At 34.6% G+C, this 19,180-nt stretch overlaps 1 protein-coding gene across 1 annotated transcript; it reads right to left on the reverse strand.

The window, feature by feature from the left end:
* Positions 1–18,796: 18,796 nt before the first annotated feature.
* On the reverse strand, positions 18,797–19,123 carry LOC124993754 (keratin-associated protein 6-3-like). The gene has a single exon (XM_047565530.1). The coding sequence runs from the start codon at positions 19,121–19,123 to the stop codon at positions 18,797–18,799; it is 327 nt and encodes a 108-aa protein (XP_047421486.1).
* Between the last annotated feature and the right edge of the window lie 57 nt (positions 19,124–19,180).

A 19,180-nucleotide genomic window follows, 5' to 3' on the forward strand; every position in this document is an offset into this window, starting at 1 on the left:
GTTGAACCCAAACAAGACCAAAACCCAGCAGGAAATACACGATTAAATCTCTAATCCTCCTGTCTGGTGTGGCTGGTGTATGGGGCTCACTATAGCAGGATGAGAACCTTCAGGGTCCTGGGTAACCTCACCCCACAAGTCTTTTCTAGTTGTAGTCCATTCTCTTGAGCTGTCTTTACTCATTGCCTACCACTTACTTCCCTCTGCAATTGTTGCATATAGTTGAAATCTCTGTCCTTGTGGATCCTCCATTTTAGCCTCAGCTTTACTCTCACAGCCTCACATTACTCCACTGGGGACTGCCTACAGAGATTGACTCCAAAACACATTGTCTGGAATCCCTGGTTTTCCTTTGAAATCTTAGTGAAAGTCTCCATGATCCCAAACTCTTGTATTATGCAGGCATAAATAATCAACATCATATGGACAAGGCTAAGGTCTGTCACCAAAGTCGTACCCCAATTAAACCCTGGTTGCAACCGTGTCTGAGTACCCTGATGGTTAAATACAGGGAAATAAATACTTAGGCACTTGCAAGCGCTCAGGATACCCCAGTACTCCTTTCTTAAATGCAAATCTTTGAAACAAATTTCCATTTCTATACCTTTTGATGGCTGTGTCTTTGCTAATTTCTGGAGTGCCTTCAAGCCTTTTTTCCTACAATTCTTGTACAAAGCACCCTCTTTGTCTATAATCTTACACAAGCTCCTTTTCTAGCCAATTGCAAATATTTTAAATCATTCTCCTCTGCTCCGCTTTGCTCCTGATTTTCGTAGTCAATTTGTCTAAACACAACTTGTAACACCCATGCTGCTGTTCTCCGAAGCTGTTTCCTTGAAATTTTATCCACCATATAAAGTAACCCACCACATTTAAAGTCTCAGCATACTTAGACATAATAAAATCAAATTCTATGTAAAAGTGAAGCAGGAGTTGATGCTGCTCCAGTTCCAATAGAATGTTCATTTTCATCTGAATCATCACCAGCACGATCTTTACTATAAATATTTCTACCAGCATTCTGTTCTGCTGAGTCCCCACCAGTATCACCCAATAAACTCTGCTTACAGCATTCTACACTTTTTAAAAAACTTGCTTCTATCAACTATTCCAAATTCCTCCTGAAGACCAATACCAAAGCCTTCACCACATCAAGTTTATACCAACCATGTAATAAAGAAAGAATACCAGTTATATGAAATGTCTGCAGAAACAAAAGGACAAAAAACACATTGAGAGAGGAAGGGAGAAAAGTGGCGGGGGAGGGGGACAGTGAGCACAGGATAAACAGGATGAAAAATGTAGGAGGAAGAACTCTCCATTTATTGTTTTTTCTTTGTTTTTGTTTTTTTTTTTTTTTTTTCTCCCTTTGGTTTTTGTTCAGTTGAACATATAAGCATTTCAATTGGTTTGGTGCTGGAATTAAGGATCACAATTCTGTGAATATTTTCCTTAGTCCTTGTTGCAAGGTGTGGCAAACTTTTTCCGTCATCATCTGTTTAGGGAGAAATTTGGGGTACATTATACTACAGCATGATAGGGTGGGTCAGGCACAGGTGCTAGTTGAGAAATCTAGATCAGTACTTCTAACCCTATTTTTCCTTCAGAATTATCTAATCTTCCTTTAAAAATTGCTTAGACTCCATTTCAAAACATTCTGATTCACCTAGAATGGGTGGGACATCAGCACTGATATTGAAAAAATAAACTCACAGGTGATTCAACTGCTCAATTAGGAATGCGAACCACTGATCTAGAGTTCAGTTTATAATAGCAGGCCTGTTTCATCTTGAGTCTCTTGAATTTGTATGTAACTTGTCAGTGTCTAAAATTGCCCTAGTGATTTGGTCTTCTTTGTCTGAGTCTGGGACCAGGTCTCCAGAGTCAGTGAACTAAAATGGCCTTGTCACTCTTAGGAGACTGTGATAGTCACTTCTTTTTTATTTTATTAGGGTATATATATATATATATATATATATATATATATATATATACATAGTAGTTGGTTTCATTTTAGTTTTGTTTCTTGCAGTTTTTAATATTCTTTTCTTATTTTCCACGTTAGGCATATTGATTATGATGTGTCTTGGAGAGGTTCTGCTTTGAATGTGTTAACTTGGGTTTCTATATAACCCATGTATGCAAATCTTTATCTTATTTTACTATAGGGAAATTTTTGTGTTACTCTCTCACTGAAGGTGTTCTTTATGACTCTAGCCTGTAACTCCATGTTCTCTTCTGTCCCAGTGACTCTCGGGTATGTTCTTTTGAAGCTGTCATACGGTTCTTATGTATTCTGCTCTTGGTCTTTTTGGCCCCTTTATTACATACTGAGTATTCAAATTCATATACCTTATCTTCAAGGCCTGAATTTCTATTTTCTGTGCAATATAATGCTCTGGTAATGTTTTCAAGTGAATTTTTAATTTGATTCATTGTGTCATTCCCTGGAATTCTAATAGGTTTGTTTTTCTATCTCTATTTCTTTATTGAAATGGTCTTTCATTTCCTGTAGCTGATCTCATAATCTGTCCCTTAGATCTTCTTTTAGTTCATTGAACATTTTAATAGTTTTATAAAATCTTTCTCTGAAATTTCATCCACTTCCATATCTATGGGTTCCTTTGTTTGGGGATTGTGAATTTTGGGGGCATACTTGTATGCCTGTTTTCTTGTGTTTTCAGAGGTCTTAGACTTGCACATCTATTGAGATGAAGTCCCCTTCCTCTTTTGTGCATATCCTTTTGTGCATAATTTTTGTTCTGCAAATTCTGTTTTTGATGTATGAATAGATGTCCAAAAGTGGTACCTGAGGTCACCATCTGGAAGTTCTTTCTCAGGGCCTGGTTGTTGGTTTGGGGTTTTTTTCCCCTATTCTATGTGTCTTGCAGTCCAGGTGGGGCTGGAACGTGTGTGGTATGAAAATTTACTTTTACTGGGCTGAGTTGTGAGTATCGCTTGGTAGCAGGATATTTTTTCTGTTCCAATCACTTTCCAGCCCGTTAAAAGAAGCAGGGACTAGAAATAGCAATAATGTTAGCAACAGATGTACAGTCTTAAGACAAATGTCCAGTATCTACTCTGACTTTTTTATCTCTACCACCACTATAGAAATGATGGAGATAGCATTTAACATCAGCAACAACAATAGACAACCATGAACTAAATCAGGCATTAAATAGTAGATGTCTATTATGTCATTGACTGTATTAATAATTATAAGAACATGGATGGGGTAGGAATTACATAGCTACATAATTCTATCAGTTACTGGCTTAAGTGAAGAGAAAAATGGGTAGGAAGAGAAGAAAAAGTTTGAAATATTTTAAAAGTGAATGGAGGAAAGGCAGGAGATAGCAGACGATGGCTATTAATAAGGAATTTTTGAAAAGCTAAAATTAATAGAATAACAAAAGAGAGGTAAAGGGAGCAGGAAAATTTGGCTATTAGTGGTGGAAGAGAGTGAAGAGGGGCAATAAGAGGAAGAAAATTCAAGGCACAGACGAACCAACCTAAGATCAAAACAAATCAAACCCACGTATAATTTTACTCCACCTGTGTCAAACCAAGGCTAAATAATAAATGGGTGGGTGCAGAAGAAAGCAGTTAAAATGAAAGTAAAATCATATGAATATACATGTTGTCAAACCTATCTGCACAATGATAACACCGTACACATACATATACACACAATCTCACAGAATGGAAAAAAGTAAAAAAAAAAAATTAAATGAGATTTGAAAAACTACGAATAAGATAAAATAAGAATGAGACTCTAAGAATAAGAATAAAATAAAAATGGGGGATACAGAAATAAAAATTTATTTTTTAAGCAGGGATTGAATTCAGGGGTTCAATCAGTGATAAGAAAGAAAGAAAGAAAGAAAGAAAGAAAGAAAGAAAGAAAGAAAGAAAGAAAGAAAGAAAGAAAGAAAGAAAGAAAGAAAGGTAGGTCTTGTCTCTGCTGGGGTGGTGAAAATTGTTGGCCATGATGGATTTTCAGTCTTTCTATTTAGTTTTAGACTGAAACCCTTGGGGGCTGTTAAATCCAAGTCTTTGTGTTTCACCCCTGACTGCCAACCATTGTGGTTGGGAGGCAAAGTGGGTCCTAGCATCTGACAGCTTCCTGTCTCCCAGTATACCGTGGAATAGGCTGGGGATGCACGTAAGTTGAATACTCCCATAATGGGGCTGGTGCAGAGTTCTAAACTGAAGTTGCAGTCGTTGGAATTTAGTCATGGCTGACCTCTGGAACTCTGTAGGTAGGTATCTGAGATTTGATCCACACCCCTAAATGGAGATTATTATCTCTGCTGGATGTCTGGGTTTTAGGGCCCTCCTATTATTCCTACTTTCAGGATGCAGGGTGTATATAGGTTTCACAGTCATTGCCACAGATGTGAATTACCCAGGATGTGGTTACCTGAAGTGCAGATGCTCCTGTCTGGCCATTATTGGCATTTTCCCAATAACTCTTAAGAGACACCAGAAACAAAGGGAACTCTCTCTCCTTGGTTTCTGGAGCCTGGGTGCCCTGGGCACAAATCTCATCAGGCCTATTTCAATCACTCTGATCCAGGCACACCATAATAGGTGACTGGCTGGCTGAGTCAGGTTGGCAACTTCCTTTCTGCTCATGGCCACTCAGTGCTTTTAAATGGTTCTCACTAGTGACCAGCTTCTCACCTGTGGACCTGGAGATTGTGGTTGCTTTTCACTCAACGATTTCCTCCATTGAATCTGGGTTCTTTAAGCCAGACTTCCTCTTCATTCCACAGGTTCCCCTAAGCCAATTATTTTTTCTGCCACACTTTTCTCTCTCTGTTTGTGCTCCTCACCAGTTAGCAGCCACAGCTGCTGCCGTGCGGTCATCCAAACCGACATATCTCTAATGCATTGGTTCTTATATTCTGTTTGGAGTCTCTGACTTTCTGTGTCTGTAAGGTTACTTTTACTGTCCAGGACTAAGTTTCAGTGAGTTCCCTTAATTACCCACTCACTGAGGAGCAATCATCTGCTTTTTACATTTGCAGCTAAGGAACTTCTAAGGTAGTGCTTCCTTTCCCTAATCTGCCATCCTCTTCTACATTTATTTTGTGAGACAACTACCTTAATACAAATCTGTAAGCATGAATAACTGATAACATTGATTCACTGTGTCCAGTCCACTGTGGTTCTTATGGAGTATGTGGGTTCTGTCCAGCAGTATAAAGACTTGTCTGTGCCTTTCAATCCACCTCTAATTAAAACTCCAGGAATTGAGTTGCTAATGAGTCTCCCTGAGCTGAAACATTGTACAGTTTGCTTCATTTATTTTTTGTTTTGTTTTTGGTAAAGATTGAGAGACAACATAAGAAAATCTGCACGTGGATACCTTCAAAATCCACCTGTCTTTTCCCCTTATGGTCTAACTATGCATCCTTATTATTCTACTATAATAAATGTAAGGCATGAGTATACTTATATACTAAAGATTATCATTCCTTCTAGATAATCTCCAAAAGTGGGATGATATTGAAGTTCTGAAAACAAAAACTCTAGAGAATGAAAGACTATAAGGATATGTAGAGAATGGCCAGTCATTGTCTAGGTGTAGGGGCTTAAGGAGGGATTGAAGGGTAGCAAAAATTGGCAGAGGAGGGGGATGGGCTGCATAAATGGTAGAGTTTTGTATCTCAATTTTAATCATTGTACCACAGGTACTGCATTTTATATAACTCGAATATAGCAAAAGAGCAGATGTACCTATTATTTTTAAGTAATTTTTTTTTTAAAAAAGGATTTAGGGAAGCATGGAACTTAGCAAATGACAGTTTGTAGAGAAAAAGAATGTGCAGAATATTCACTACATGCTAAACAATTTTAAGAATTGGAAATACTATATAGTCTAGACCTGAAAACTCCCAGCAATAGAGATATAGTTTTCACCTTAAAAAAGGAAAAATTTTACAAATACCACTATGCTTTTATGTGTGTGTGAGAGCAGGTACTGGTGATTGAAGCCAGGGTCTCATAAATAATAGCCAAGCACACTACCTCTGCTCTGTTCCCTCAGCCCTGATTTTTATTTTATCTTCAGTGAGGGTCTCACTAAATTGCTCAGGCTAATCTTGAACTTGAGATCTTCCAGATTTAACCTTCCAAATTGCCATGATTACAGGTGTGGACCACTGTGTCCATTTTGAAATGCCTTTTAAAGTTCACAATTTTAGAAGTGGTATAAAAAGTGAGGCAGAAATATTAAGACAATATTTGCAGAAATAAAAAGGAGGCAATTTTAACCTTTTGAAGAAACAAATTTAAAAAATCTAAAACAATTAAATAAACTATAGAACATGTAATAAATAGAATGAAACCAGGGTTTTTATTACAGGTTACCAAGTTTATTAAAAATACCAAGGAGCAAAATAATGTATAAAATCAACAAGTTAGGACCAATGACTGCTTCACTCTGTCAAAGGAGATAAGTAAATTTGCTGATTAACACCACATTATCTCACCCATCCTAAGGCTAAATCAAGATGGGACCACCATATTCCAGGTCACCAACAAATGTCATCAGAAGTTTGAGGTGTAATTTAGTGTTGTGGCATAAGGGCTTGGGATTCAGGGATGGTGAATCATGAGGTCGTCTGTGTGGGACATGGCACTCCCACAGTCTCCTCCAGAGTAGTATCCAAAGCCAGATCTATATGTGCAAGAAGGAGGTGTGATTATACAAACATTTACAAAGTCAACCTCCAGAAGTATGACACCCCAGTGATGCTTTGTGCTCTTTGTATTTCTTCTGAGCCATATCCATAGCCACAGCCATAGCCACATCCAGGCCTCCATAGCCATAGCCAGGCCTCTGTAGCCACAGCATCCATAGCTGTGGCCGCCATAATAGTTTCCATAGTAACTGCCAAACATAGTGTTTGTTGTTGAGGTTATCCTCGGATAGAGAAGGAGTGTAGGTGATTTGAGCCTGGAAAATTCTCCCCACAGAGGGCCTTTCATAGGCCCTCAATGTGGTTTGACCCACTGTGCAAGTTATGCCATTAGCTAATTTTATGACTGATCTAATTAGTTTGTTTCTCAACCATGTGATAAAATCTCAGTTACTAAGAAAGCTTGTTTCTTTTCTTTCTTATTTTTTGATATATTTTCTTCTGAAAGCATTCAGTGCTAATAATAAAAGGCAGTCATATAGCTAGATTGTGGAACCAACCTAGACGCCCTTCAACAGATTGAATGGATAAAAAAACACCGTGGTATATATAAACAATGGAATATTATTCAGCCATAAAGAAGAATAATATTATGGCATTTGCAAATAAATGGATGGATCTGGAGAATATCATGCTAAGTGAAATAAACCAATTCTAAGAAACCAAAGGCTGAATGATTTCCCTGATAAGTGGAGAATGATATATAATGGAGGTAGGAGTGTGGGGAGTGAGAGAAGAATAGGGGAACTTTAGATTATGTAGAAGTAAATGAGAGGGAAGGGGTATGAAAAATGGTGGAATGAGACAGACATCATTACCCTATGTATATGTATGATTACATGAATGGTATGAATCTACATCTTGTACAACCACAGAAATGAAATGATGTACCCCATTTGTGTACAATGAATCAAAGTGCAGTCTGTAAAAAATTTTAAAATAAATAAATAATTTAAAAATAAATAAATAAGGCAGTCACACATGCAAATTCCTGTCTTACACCAGATATTAATTTTAACTTCTATTAACATGCAGTATTTCTAAAAGTAGCATTTACAGCAAACCAACTTTGACTTGTTCTTGACACAAAATAAAATCTATACTCTATGCCTTCCACAGTCAAAAGTAGCCATTTTTTAACCAAAGAATTTTGCTTACAGTCTTTTTTTCAAAATGATTTATCATCTTCAGTGTTTCAGCTGTCTCTCCACCTAAAGAGAATGCTGCATAGAAAATTTTAGTGTTATTTACTCATGTAATACAACTAACAAAGAGCCAAAATTCTAAAATTTTGTGGCCGACTAGCCTAAGTCAACTGCCTTTCTAGATTTCAATATTTATTCACATAAATTGTTTTATTTGCATGTGCCTAATTCTTTTTCAGGGCAGTAAAAATAATTTCATCTATGGATTTCAAATTCTCTTCAGAGACTATCACCAGAAGTAATAAAGATGATGATCATCATGATTATAATCATAATTATTATTCTTATTATTATGTATTCAACTTTATTAAGGCTTCTAATCTTTGCTTTTTTATTTTTTTGGTACTCAGAATTTAACCCAGGGATGATTTCCCACTGAGTATATCCCCAGCCCTTTTTATTTATTATCAATACATTATTTTGACATGGTGTATCACTAAGTTGCTTAGGGCCTTCCTAAGTTGCTGAAGCTAGCCTTGACCTCGTGATCCTATCTCAGCCTCCTGAGTTGCTGGGTTTGCAGGCATGTGCCACCACACCTAACTCCATTGCCATTTTTAATAGATAATATTCTGTAACTTTTTAGAAGTTTAAGAATTTGTGCCAGTTATGTGCTTACAAGCTTTAATCTATTTGAAATACTATTGTTTCCAAGACTGATTTAATCAAATTCCTCTCTAATCAAGAGAAGATTCTGTTGAGAGTTTGGGATATAATCATTCACCTTTCTAAGTGGTATTTTATTTCCTTCAAATATTTGATTTCCCCAATATATTGGATGAAGGTAAATTCCTTTGTAAAGACATATAATGTAAAATAGAAAGTCTATTTTTAATCAATCTTGTGGGACTCTCTTGAATAACCATTAAAATATTTTATGATTTTGTTATTTCCAGTCTGATTACCCAGGCTCTTAAGACACCCAACAAAGTGAACAGAATCTTGCTATTGTCTAAAACACCTACCTTTTGGGAATGTGCAAGAAGGAGGTGTGATTATACAAACATTTACAAAGTCAACCTCCAGAAGTATGACACCCCAGTGATGCTTAGTGTTCTTTGTATTTCTTCTGAGCAGAGTTGGAGAGGTGGGGTTAGGTCATGAAGCCATGCAGAGGGTTCACATCGAGGACCCCTGTGCACTTTACTTGATCCTCCTTTGATGTTGGTCATGAGATATTTTCGATCCACTCAATTCATCTGCCTTGATAATTCTTATTAGTCCAGAGAAAAGAAATTCTTCATATAGTAGAGCAATTTTTCCCATTAATAATCAGGTTAAATACCATCATTTTCCATGCATTCTAATGTATTTTGTATTTACATAATTGGCAAGAGTTTTTCCATAAACAGACACATAATTATGGTTAAATGTTATTTCAGTTCCTCCTTCTTTGAGAGATTAACTGTTAGGAAATCTTAAGTATATTATTTTTTAAATCCCTTGAAAAAAATATCAGTTGCCTCAAATCTCATATGTAGGACTCCATCCAGCAGTCATCAACTTAGAATTTTTTTTTTCATGACCATTAGTTGAAATAATATTATAGCCATGTTTTAGATCTCAAAAGTTGTATTCATTATATAACTTCATGGACCTACAAAAGATATGACTAATTAACTAATTAACCAATATATCATTGGACAAGTTATTTAATAAATAGTTAAAATGTCTGCAGAAATTACTCTGTCATATAATTCAAGGTCTCCAATATAAATATTTATGAGAGCAATTCTTTTAGAATTTCATTTCAGGAATTATTCATCTCTTACGAGGAACTGATATTTATTTTTATAATTGCCTATGAGTGCTTTACAAACTATGCAACTTCTTTTTTTAAAATTGGTGAACTTCATTTTGTGAGCAGTTTTAGATTTGTCGTAAAATGGAGCAGAAAGTAGAGTGAATTCCAACATAACCCTGTCCTGCTGAACATACATCTTCCCTCACTGAGGACATTCTCAACCAGAGCAGTGCATCTATGACAGATGAACATTTGCTGATGCATCCTGATCACCCAGAGTCATGCTAGTGTCCATTCTTGGTGTTGTACCTTCTTTGGGTTTTGATGAATGTTTAATGGCATGCACCCACCATTGCAGTATTATGAAAAACAATTTTGCTGTCTTAAAAATCCTCTTGTTTTTCCTGTTTCCATATATTGGCATTCTATTTTTTTAAAAAAAGGGTTTTGCTACCCTGATGCTCTGAAATATAATTAATGCTTCGCTATAGTATAATTAATGCTAAACAAACTGAAAGCAAATATTTCTCCAAGCTACTCCCTTTAGTTTCCCAAAGTACTTTCTTAATACTCTATCCCTTTTTATAGGGAATTTTGCAAATATGTGCCTAAGATGGCCGCTTTTTTTTCTTACCATGGTTTCTCTCAATCTTCTGAACCTTGGACCCGCTGCTCCACTGAAGCAGTGCCCCTGCCAAGTATTACCTCATCCAAATACAGTTCATTACTCTGTCCTCATTTTAATGAGGCTCTGGAACAAAATTCAGGTCAATTGGATTCCCTTTTCTTTCTTGACAGACTGCCTTTTCTTACCCTCTGCATGAGACTCTCTTCCTATGCTTCCAACTTCCTCTTTTCAGGATTAAAAAAAAAAAAAAATCACTTCCACCACTTAACCTCATTGTCAAAACTTTGTTCTTGGCCTTCCTATGTGATTTATCTTCACTCTTTTGTAATTTTATATTCAACTGTCTAGTTGAAAATTTCATGTTTATCTTCAACAGCCATCAGAAATTTAACATCACCAAAACAGAGTCCATGATGCCTCATGACAGTGCATGTCTTATTTTCCAACATCACAGTCTTCCCCTGGAAGCATATTCTTCATTGACTTCCCTTACATGCACAGCAAATGTCCTCCAGTACTGCATCCCACCTCTCTGACATTGTCTCCTACCATGCCCCTTCCATTGTACCATGCTTCAAACATGGTGGATGACCAGCTCCTCAGAGACATGAAGTTATTCTCTTCTGAAGACCTTGCCTTTTTACTGCAGATCCCTCTTTCTGAAAATGGTTTCAGGAATTGCTGAATTCTAATCCATATTCTGGTATCAAAGAGCCATGTCTATAGAGTCTCTGGCCTTCCAATACTGACTCCTCCAAATAATGATTGCAAATTATGTAACTGGTTTACATGATTTTATAAGTTCTCATCACTATCAGTAATCACCTTATTTAGTTCACAGTTTACTTGCCTATTGTCTGTCTGTCATTGCCTGTTATCCCCAAAATCATGAGAATAAGTACCTTCATGACGCTTTCATTTCTATATCCCATATGCTTGAAATGAAGTATTCAGAATGCAGGTATGAATAATAAGTGAAAAAATGAAAAATTAATAATGTAGAATAGTTTTATTACACAGAATAGTTAAAATAGGTGTTTTTTAAGGAATAAGTATTCCTTTTCTATGTCTAAAATTTAAAAAGACAGAACATAGGATCCCTTAAAAATCTTTGCAAAATTTTGGAATCCCATGTTTGCTTTATTTATAAAGTAGTCCATGTTGATTAAAATTTAAGAGTTATTCCTTGTGATTTCATATATCTTTCTGATTTTATGTTCCTCTGTTTTTTTAATGTCTTTCTTTCAAAATCTTCTCGAAATTTGGAAGATAAATGTGGAATCAAGTAAATGATTAGATAAAATACATGAATTCCTATTTTGTATTAGGAGCAATAATGTAAATGATATGCACTAACCTACCTTCAAAAAAAGTATATTGCCTTTGGAGAGTGAAATATAATAGTCTTTATAATTAGCCAGTTAAAATAAAGATTTTGGTAGATTCAGGAAAATCTAAGATTTGATAAGAGACAGATTCACCAGGAAAATTGTCACTAAGATTTTAAAGTTATAAGAATTTTGATGGGCATCAGGGAATTTAAATACTTTGAAATATTTTGTAGTAAGTTAAAATAATCAGAAAAATACCAGGACAGTGGAGTGTAAAGTATTCTTGAGTCAAGGACCATAGTCCATATCCTAAGCTAGTAAAGCCATGATTCTCAAACTGTTTCTGTGCATATGTAGGATTTCAACCTCAAGTGGAAATTTTCAAATACAAAAGGAACACATGAAATTAGGCCCTAACACAGTAGAAGCAATAAGGTTTTGACACCTAGGATTCTATGTGTAATATAATTCAATAAGAAATTCTTCTTTCACAAGAAAATAAAACACTGTATTAAACATAAACTATACCCATCCACATCCACTCAATTTATCCTCCTTTGTGACTCTTTATCCACAGCCTCTTGATGTTCTACATCTCCCCTTGTCAGTCCTTGATTTCCATCAAGATAAGTATTATATCTATGTTATTACTACTACTAATAATAATAAATCTAATGGGGTTTTACATTTTTTATAAGTTCTCATGAGACTGGGTTCTCAATTAGGCAAACACTGTATATTTAGAAAATGACTTTTGTATTGAAGGCACATGATTGCATAATAGGCATCAGAGTCCTTAGTATGTTGGTTATGAGAAATGAATTCTTGAAATTTTTCTTAATTAGTTTGGAAATGAGTCTAGCCTCTCTAGTTTTTCTCACATACTGTTCAGATTATGAAACTCAAATCCAAGGAATTGGTTCAAGTCCTCAACTAAAACTTTCACTTCTGGTACCTGAGGCTGTTTTGGTGATGACCTATGGCCATCTGTGGCCTAGGTTGTGGTGATAACTGTATTTCTGACTGCTAAGGATATGCCTGCTATGACTCCTGTTGTTTTGAAAACCATGACTCTACTGACTATCGAGACACTATTTATTACAGACCTCTTGTATAATTCTTGTCATTATAAAAGGATTCTTCATAAGTGTTATTATGTGTCCTATACTAACATCCAAATCCTAAACTAGCTATGAGTAAAGAGACACAAATTCATTAATTTCCATAACATCTAAAACTTCTATGGGGCAAATCCATTTTTTTATGTTACAGAAGTCAAATCTTAGAAAAAAAATTTCCAATTTTATTTTTCATTACATGTAACTTCATTTGCAAACATGATATTTTTTTTTATATATCTATATATCTTCATTATTTCTAGGTTGGAGAATATGTGTTTGTTGCTTTTATGCCAGCTGAAGTCTCTTCCAGGTCAATTACAGTTTTGGTACTTGTGGCAGAAAGATCTCATTCTGAGAATCTCAATGACTTGCAATAGGAAGCCATCTGCATGGTTGAAATAGACACCAACAAGTATCTCCCAGAGCTGTATTGAATAGCCAATCAAAATATATATTTTATCAAGAGTATAGCATTTACATTGATTTTAGAATTAAAAAATGTGATCAAAAATAATGTGATTCATTTAGTTTTCACATATTTCTAGGAAAGAAAAGAAGATTATCAAAGTTTTTAAGATTTATATTTCTGAAAGAAATTAATAGAAGGTACCCACACATTTGCAAGAACTTTCTTTAATCCACTTACTAAATTTTGCTTTTGTTGCCTGTTTTTTTGGTTTCACATCCAGGAAATCACTGCCAAAGTCAATGCCAAGAATTTTTCCTTGATGTTTTTCTTATAGACATGTTAGGATTTGAGTCTTAAGTTTACATCTTTAATGTGTCTTGAGTTTATTTTTCTTTTTTGTGTTGTGTAAGATCAGGATCCAATTCATGCTTTCTTTCAGGCTTTCCTAACCGGATATCAGAAATTCCCCTTCCCCTATTTTGTATTTTTAGCAGTGCCATCAAAATCTATTTGACGATCCACTCTTGGGTTTATGCCAGGATCCGTTCTGTTCCATTGTTCTCTTTGCTTACTCTAGGATCAGTAGCGTTTTGTTTTGATTACTGTACTTTTGTAATGTATTTTGAAATCAGGACATATGAGGCTACCAGTTTCAACCCTGCTTTGACTATTCAGGGTCATTTTGGGGTCCATGTGAATTTTTGGATTATTTTTTCTATTTCTGTAAAAACTGTCATTGGGATTTTGATAGAAATTTTATTGGAACTGAAGATTGTTTGGGTTAACCCAGCCATTTTAATAATATTAATTCTTCTCATTCACAGACAAGGATTTCTTTCTACTTGTTAGTGTCTGACTTTATTTCATTCATCAGTTCTTTATTGTTTTCAATATATGTCCTTCACACCTTTGATTAAATTTATTTCTACCTATTTATTCTTTTGATGCTATTATAAATAGGATTATTTTCTTAATTTCCTTTTTATAAAGTTTATTGCTAACTTAGAGAAATGAAAGTGAAATTTGATTGTTAATTTTCTATTCTGAAAAGTTATTGAATTGATTTATTAACTATAATATTTCCTTATTAGATCTTTAGGATTTTCTGTATAAAAGATCATACCACTTACAAACTGATAATTTTACTTTTTTTCTGATTCAAATGCCTTTTCTTATTGTTCTTTCCTAATTGTTCATAGAACTTCCAGTGCTATGGTTGAATAGGATTGCATAGGTTGTCCTTGTCATTCCTAATAGTTTTATATGATCTTTTTTACTTCTCTGGCATCAGTAATGTCCTCAATTTTATTACAGATTTTATTTCAGTCTTCTTATTTTTTCCTAGCCTATCTAACCAATGCTTTGTTGATTTTGTCTTCCCAAAACCAACCACTGTCCTTTTGTTTTTTGATCTAATGTCTTTTTTTTCTGTTTCATTTATTTCAGCTTTGATCTTCATTATTTTTTTTTTCCTTCTGTCAACTCTGGGCTTAGTTTTTTCTTCTTATTTTCGTTCCCTGACGTATAAACTTAGGTTGCTCCTTTGAGATCTTTCTTCTTGTTTAGCATATATGTGCATTGCTATAAACTTGCCTCTTAAGACTTTTTCTGCTTCATCACATAGGTTTAGCAGGGCTTTGTTTTCTTTTGTCTTGAGGCATTTTCTAATTTCCCTTTTGAGTTGTACCTTGATTAATTGGTTGTTCAAAAGTAGGTTTTTAAATTTACATTTATTTATAATTCTTTTTGCAATTTCATACTTGAGATTTTGCTGATAGTGTAAATACTATGGTAATTATATACTAAACTAATAATGAAATAAGTATAACGATAACATAATACAGAGTAATGGCATAAGTTTTTGGACATGTTAGATAACTATTGTGGTATAGATTGTTACAATGTTTTCATGGGTGTATGTCCACAAACACTGTTAATTATGTACAAGTTAAATATGTACAAGTCTTAGTATGTCAATCATACCTCAATAAAATTGTTAAAAATTATTAGAATAATAAATCAAGGGTGGGGTTAGAGAAGAATGGAGGAACTTTAGATTATGTAGAAGGAAATGAGAGGGAGGGGGCATGAAAAATGGTGTAATGAGACAGACATCATTATCCTATGTACATGTATGATTACACAAATGGTACGAATCTACATTGTGCACAACCATAGACACGAAATGATGTACCCCATTTGTGTACAATGAATCAAAATGCAGTCTGTAAAAAATAAATAAATAAAAAACTTTGCAACATTTCAAAATCAATTGAATATCAAAACTCTACATATAAAATGATATGTATGATAACATGTCTGCTTTAAAAAGTCTTATTAATATTTATTCACAGAAAATTGCAAGAATTCTGGATTAAAATAAAAATAGTACCTTAGGATTCCGAGCATCTTAAGGGGAAAAAAAATCTTAGGAGAATAGTAAAAGAATTTGTGTAAGTATGGCATCGTGAAATCCTGGCACACCTCAGGAGGACCGTCACGATAAACATGAAAGGTATGCTCTTCCCTGGTGTTGAGAATCAATTCCTCCACTTCTCTTACCTCCTGGTTACGTCTTGAGAATAACAGATATTGTTAAAAAGGCAAAGTAAAATTAGAAACCTACACATTTTCATTGAAGGTGTCTGTATATGCAATATTTGCATATGTGCATGCATAATGTCTGATGGAAAAATTGTTATCCTAAGTGTTGGGTATGTAGATCGATGTTTTTAAAGAATAGTCCATGAAAATAACCAGTTGTCAAAATAAAAGGATCAAAGTGAAGACTCAGAATGAGCCAGCTTTCAAAATAGCACTGTAAAAATGAAGGGAGAACACTTGAACAAAATATATGAAATTCTAAAATTCATAATATCTAAGAGCCATTGAATGTGTAAAGTTATAACAAGTATACAAGCAGATAGCAAAGTCTCAAAAAGGGAAATATGTATTTATTATGAAAAACTTGCAAAGTATAAAACTTATCGAAGGCAGAAAATTTAACCAGTGGCAAGAACAGGGGAAGAGATTAAGAAATTATCCTATAGTTTGGAACAAAGCATACAAAGACAAAAATCATGCCAAAAAGTAAAAGATGTGCAGAAAAGATTCTAGAGGTCCAAGGCAAGAACATTGTAATTTCACAAGTAAAGGAATAGTCAGAAAATAAAGGAGGATGGAAGAATGCAAATTTTTATTAGAGGGAGGAGGTAAAAAATAAATTTGTTCTTTAAATACATTTTAATTGTACAATAGGTTTTAACTATTAAATTATACTAATAACAATTTTTTTCTGAAATATTATTTTGCATTTTGTTGAGGAAAAATTTATAACTGTTTAATAAATTTTAAAAAATTTTACTTAAAATATAAAGAGACACCCAGTTAGTGACTATGAACCTTGTCTTTTGTCATGCTAAACCTGACAAAGAAAAATTGATGCAATTTTTTCATTTACTCAGTTTTCAAATGGAGATCTTCTAAGATATCATAGAGCTCTTTTGAGGTTTGTGTAAAGTAAGTAATTTCATGAGGATTAAGTTCATATATGAAAACTAGGCACAGTGATTGCTCTGTAATAAATGACTAATAAATGCTATTTAAATATTATTATTTATGATAAATATAAATTAGTCAAACAGAATTTTGACACATGAATTCTATAAATAACATGCAATAAGTACAAAATAATATTTTATATTCAAAGTATCAAAAACATGCATATATAATAGTTAAAAGTTATACTTATTAAATACTAGATATTGTCCTAAGACTTTGTGTATTTTAATATATTTATGTCTAATAACATTCCTAGAATGTAGGTTCTATCATCCTACATACTTTTTATATGAAAATACCAATACCAAAGAGATTATATAATTTGCCAAAAGCCATTAAGAAGCAGATCTATGTTTTCTGTTTTAGTGTAGCAATTTGGGAAGTATTTTGGGTATACTACTAAATAAGGTAACTGCAGCAATGTTGTTGAGGTAGAGGTTCTGTACTGTGGGGAAAAGAGAGACACAAACAAAGAATAGTGTAAAATGCAAAATATCAAGTGCATTTCAAGTCAATAGGAGATAATCAAAATTTGATAACTATAAAGAAGTGAACGAATCAACATCAGTGTAGAGTATATGTTTATCTGAGAACATTAATCTTGGCATTTAACTTCAAACTCAAAATGTCATACCTTCCAAGAATTCTAATCAATTTTAGGTGGCATCGTGACTGGATCAGGTACATATCTTAGAAAACCATAATCAACTGCAGTTTTAGCCTACAAGTCTATTTTTAAAACATTATTTGTATTCAGTGATTAAGACCCATAAAGAGGCCAAAATAGTTTTGAAGTCTACTATTTCCTGAGACATAAAAGCACAGGCCATTCAAGTTCCATTTAATATGAAATATAAAATCTAAGTTTCGAGAATAATGTAAAGAAGAAAACAAGTGCTTATATAAACATAATTAGAGAAAATATGTTCTCCGTTGAGTTTGGATAATTCCAGAGATACCTTTTTTTTCCTTTGTGAGTCAACAATTTTATGACTATGGACCTATTGAAATAAATTAGGACATATCCACTTCCCTGTACTAAATATAACACTTAAATTCACTCATGCTTAAGTAAGATTCAGAAATTCAACTTGAGAAAAGATGATTGTCAGATTTACAAACATGAGTCACAGAAAATTGATTGGAATGCAAATTATTGCAGGTACAAACTGTGACAACTCAAATCAGAAGGAAGGAATATATCAAGATAGAGAATGTAGAATATTGTCAAATGACTCTGAAAGACATTATGGGTGTTAGAACTAATGTTACATTTTCAAAACTAAACTTTTAAACCAAAGTAGGGCATGTAAAAGTTAGCTGGGAATAGTCCTAGGTTAATTTGAACTTCTCTACTGATTGAGCTGGAAAAGTATAAAAAATACTCTTTCCTTAAATAGACCCACACCAAAGATTAGAAGCAGCAATCATACACCAACATTCATGTCTTCAAAGGAATGCCATTCAGATGAAGGTTTTGATGTAAAACACTTTAGATACTATTTCCAGTCAATATTTGACTAAATAGACAAATATTACACCATTTCCCCTAAACATAACTCAACATAACGTATATCACAGCTGAAACAGAGTAGAAAATTGAGGACTATAAAGACTGCTGCCTTCTTAATGTCACAAAGATTTGTAGAACAACTGAGGTAGAAATAGTGAAGCATTATATATCCTAAATAATGCAGACATTTTCTTTAGTAACAATAGAGGGGATAGCAAAATACTGGACATAAAATAAAGAAAATCAAGATCATATTAGAAGATTCAATAAGTTTATTAGGAAAACAGAAGAATGGATCCTGCAAGAAAATCAAAATGCAGGATCTATCACAGCATCCTCTCAGTGACAGAAAATGCAGTACGCTACAGAACAAGTTCCAAACTCTCTTAAATTTTAGGAGTTAAATCTAGAAAAGTCTGAGATATCAGATCCTTAGGGCACTAGGGTGCAAGTCTTCAGCAAGATCACATCAGGAACTTGTAATCGCTCATGCATGAAGCTCAGAATACGTGGGATTCAACATTGGTAAATCCAGTGCCATGGGTGTAGAAGCTGAGAGTCTCCCGTCATGTCTTCAATAGTATCCAAAACCAGATCCATATCCAGAGCCACATCCATAGCCACAGCCACAGAGAGAGCGGGAGCCATATCCATAGCCACAGCCATAGCCACATCCTAGGCCTCCATAGCCACAGCCCAGGCCACCATAGCCATAACCCAGGCCTCCATAGCCATAGCCCAGGCCGCCATACCCCCAGCCTCCGTAGCCACGGCCACCATAGCCACAGCATCCATAGCCGCGGCCGCCATAGTAGTTTCCGTAGTAGCTGCCACACATGGTATTGGTTGTCGAGGTTGTCCTTGGGTAGAGAAGGAGTGGAGGTGACTTGAGTCTGAACATGTCTCCCTGCAGAAGGCCTTTTATATGCCCTCAGTGTGGGTGGGACCCACCACATGC

The sequence above is a fragment of the Sciurus carolinensis genome, chromosome 9 (assembly GCF_902686445.1).
Source record: "Sciurus carolinensis chromosome 9, mSciCar1.2, whole genome shotgun sequence".
NCBI classification, from domain to species: Eukaryota; Metazoa; Chordata; class Mammalia; order Rodentia; family Sciuridae; genus Sciurus; species Sciurus carolinensis.

Bases quoted from the DNA above. Each gene is read 5' to 3' on its own strand.
- LOC124993754 (XM_047565530.1), bottom strand. From the start codon at position 19,123: ATGTTCAGACTCAAGTCACCTCCACTCCTTCTCTACCCAAGGACAACC.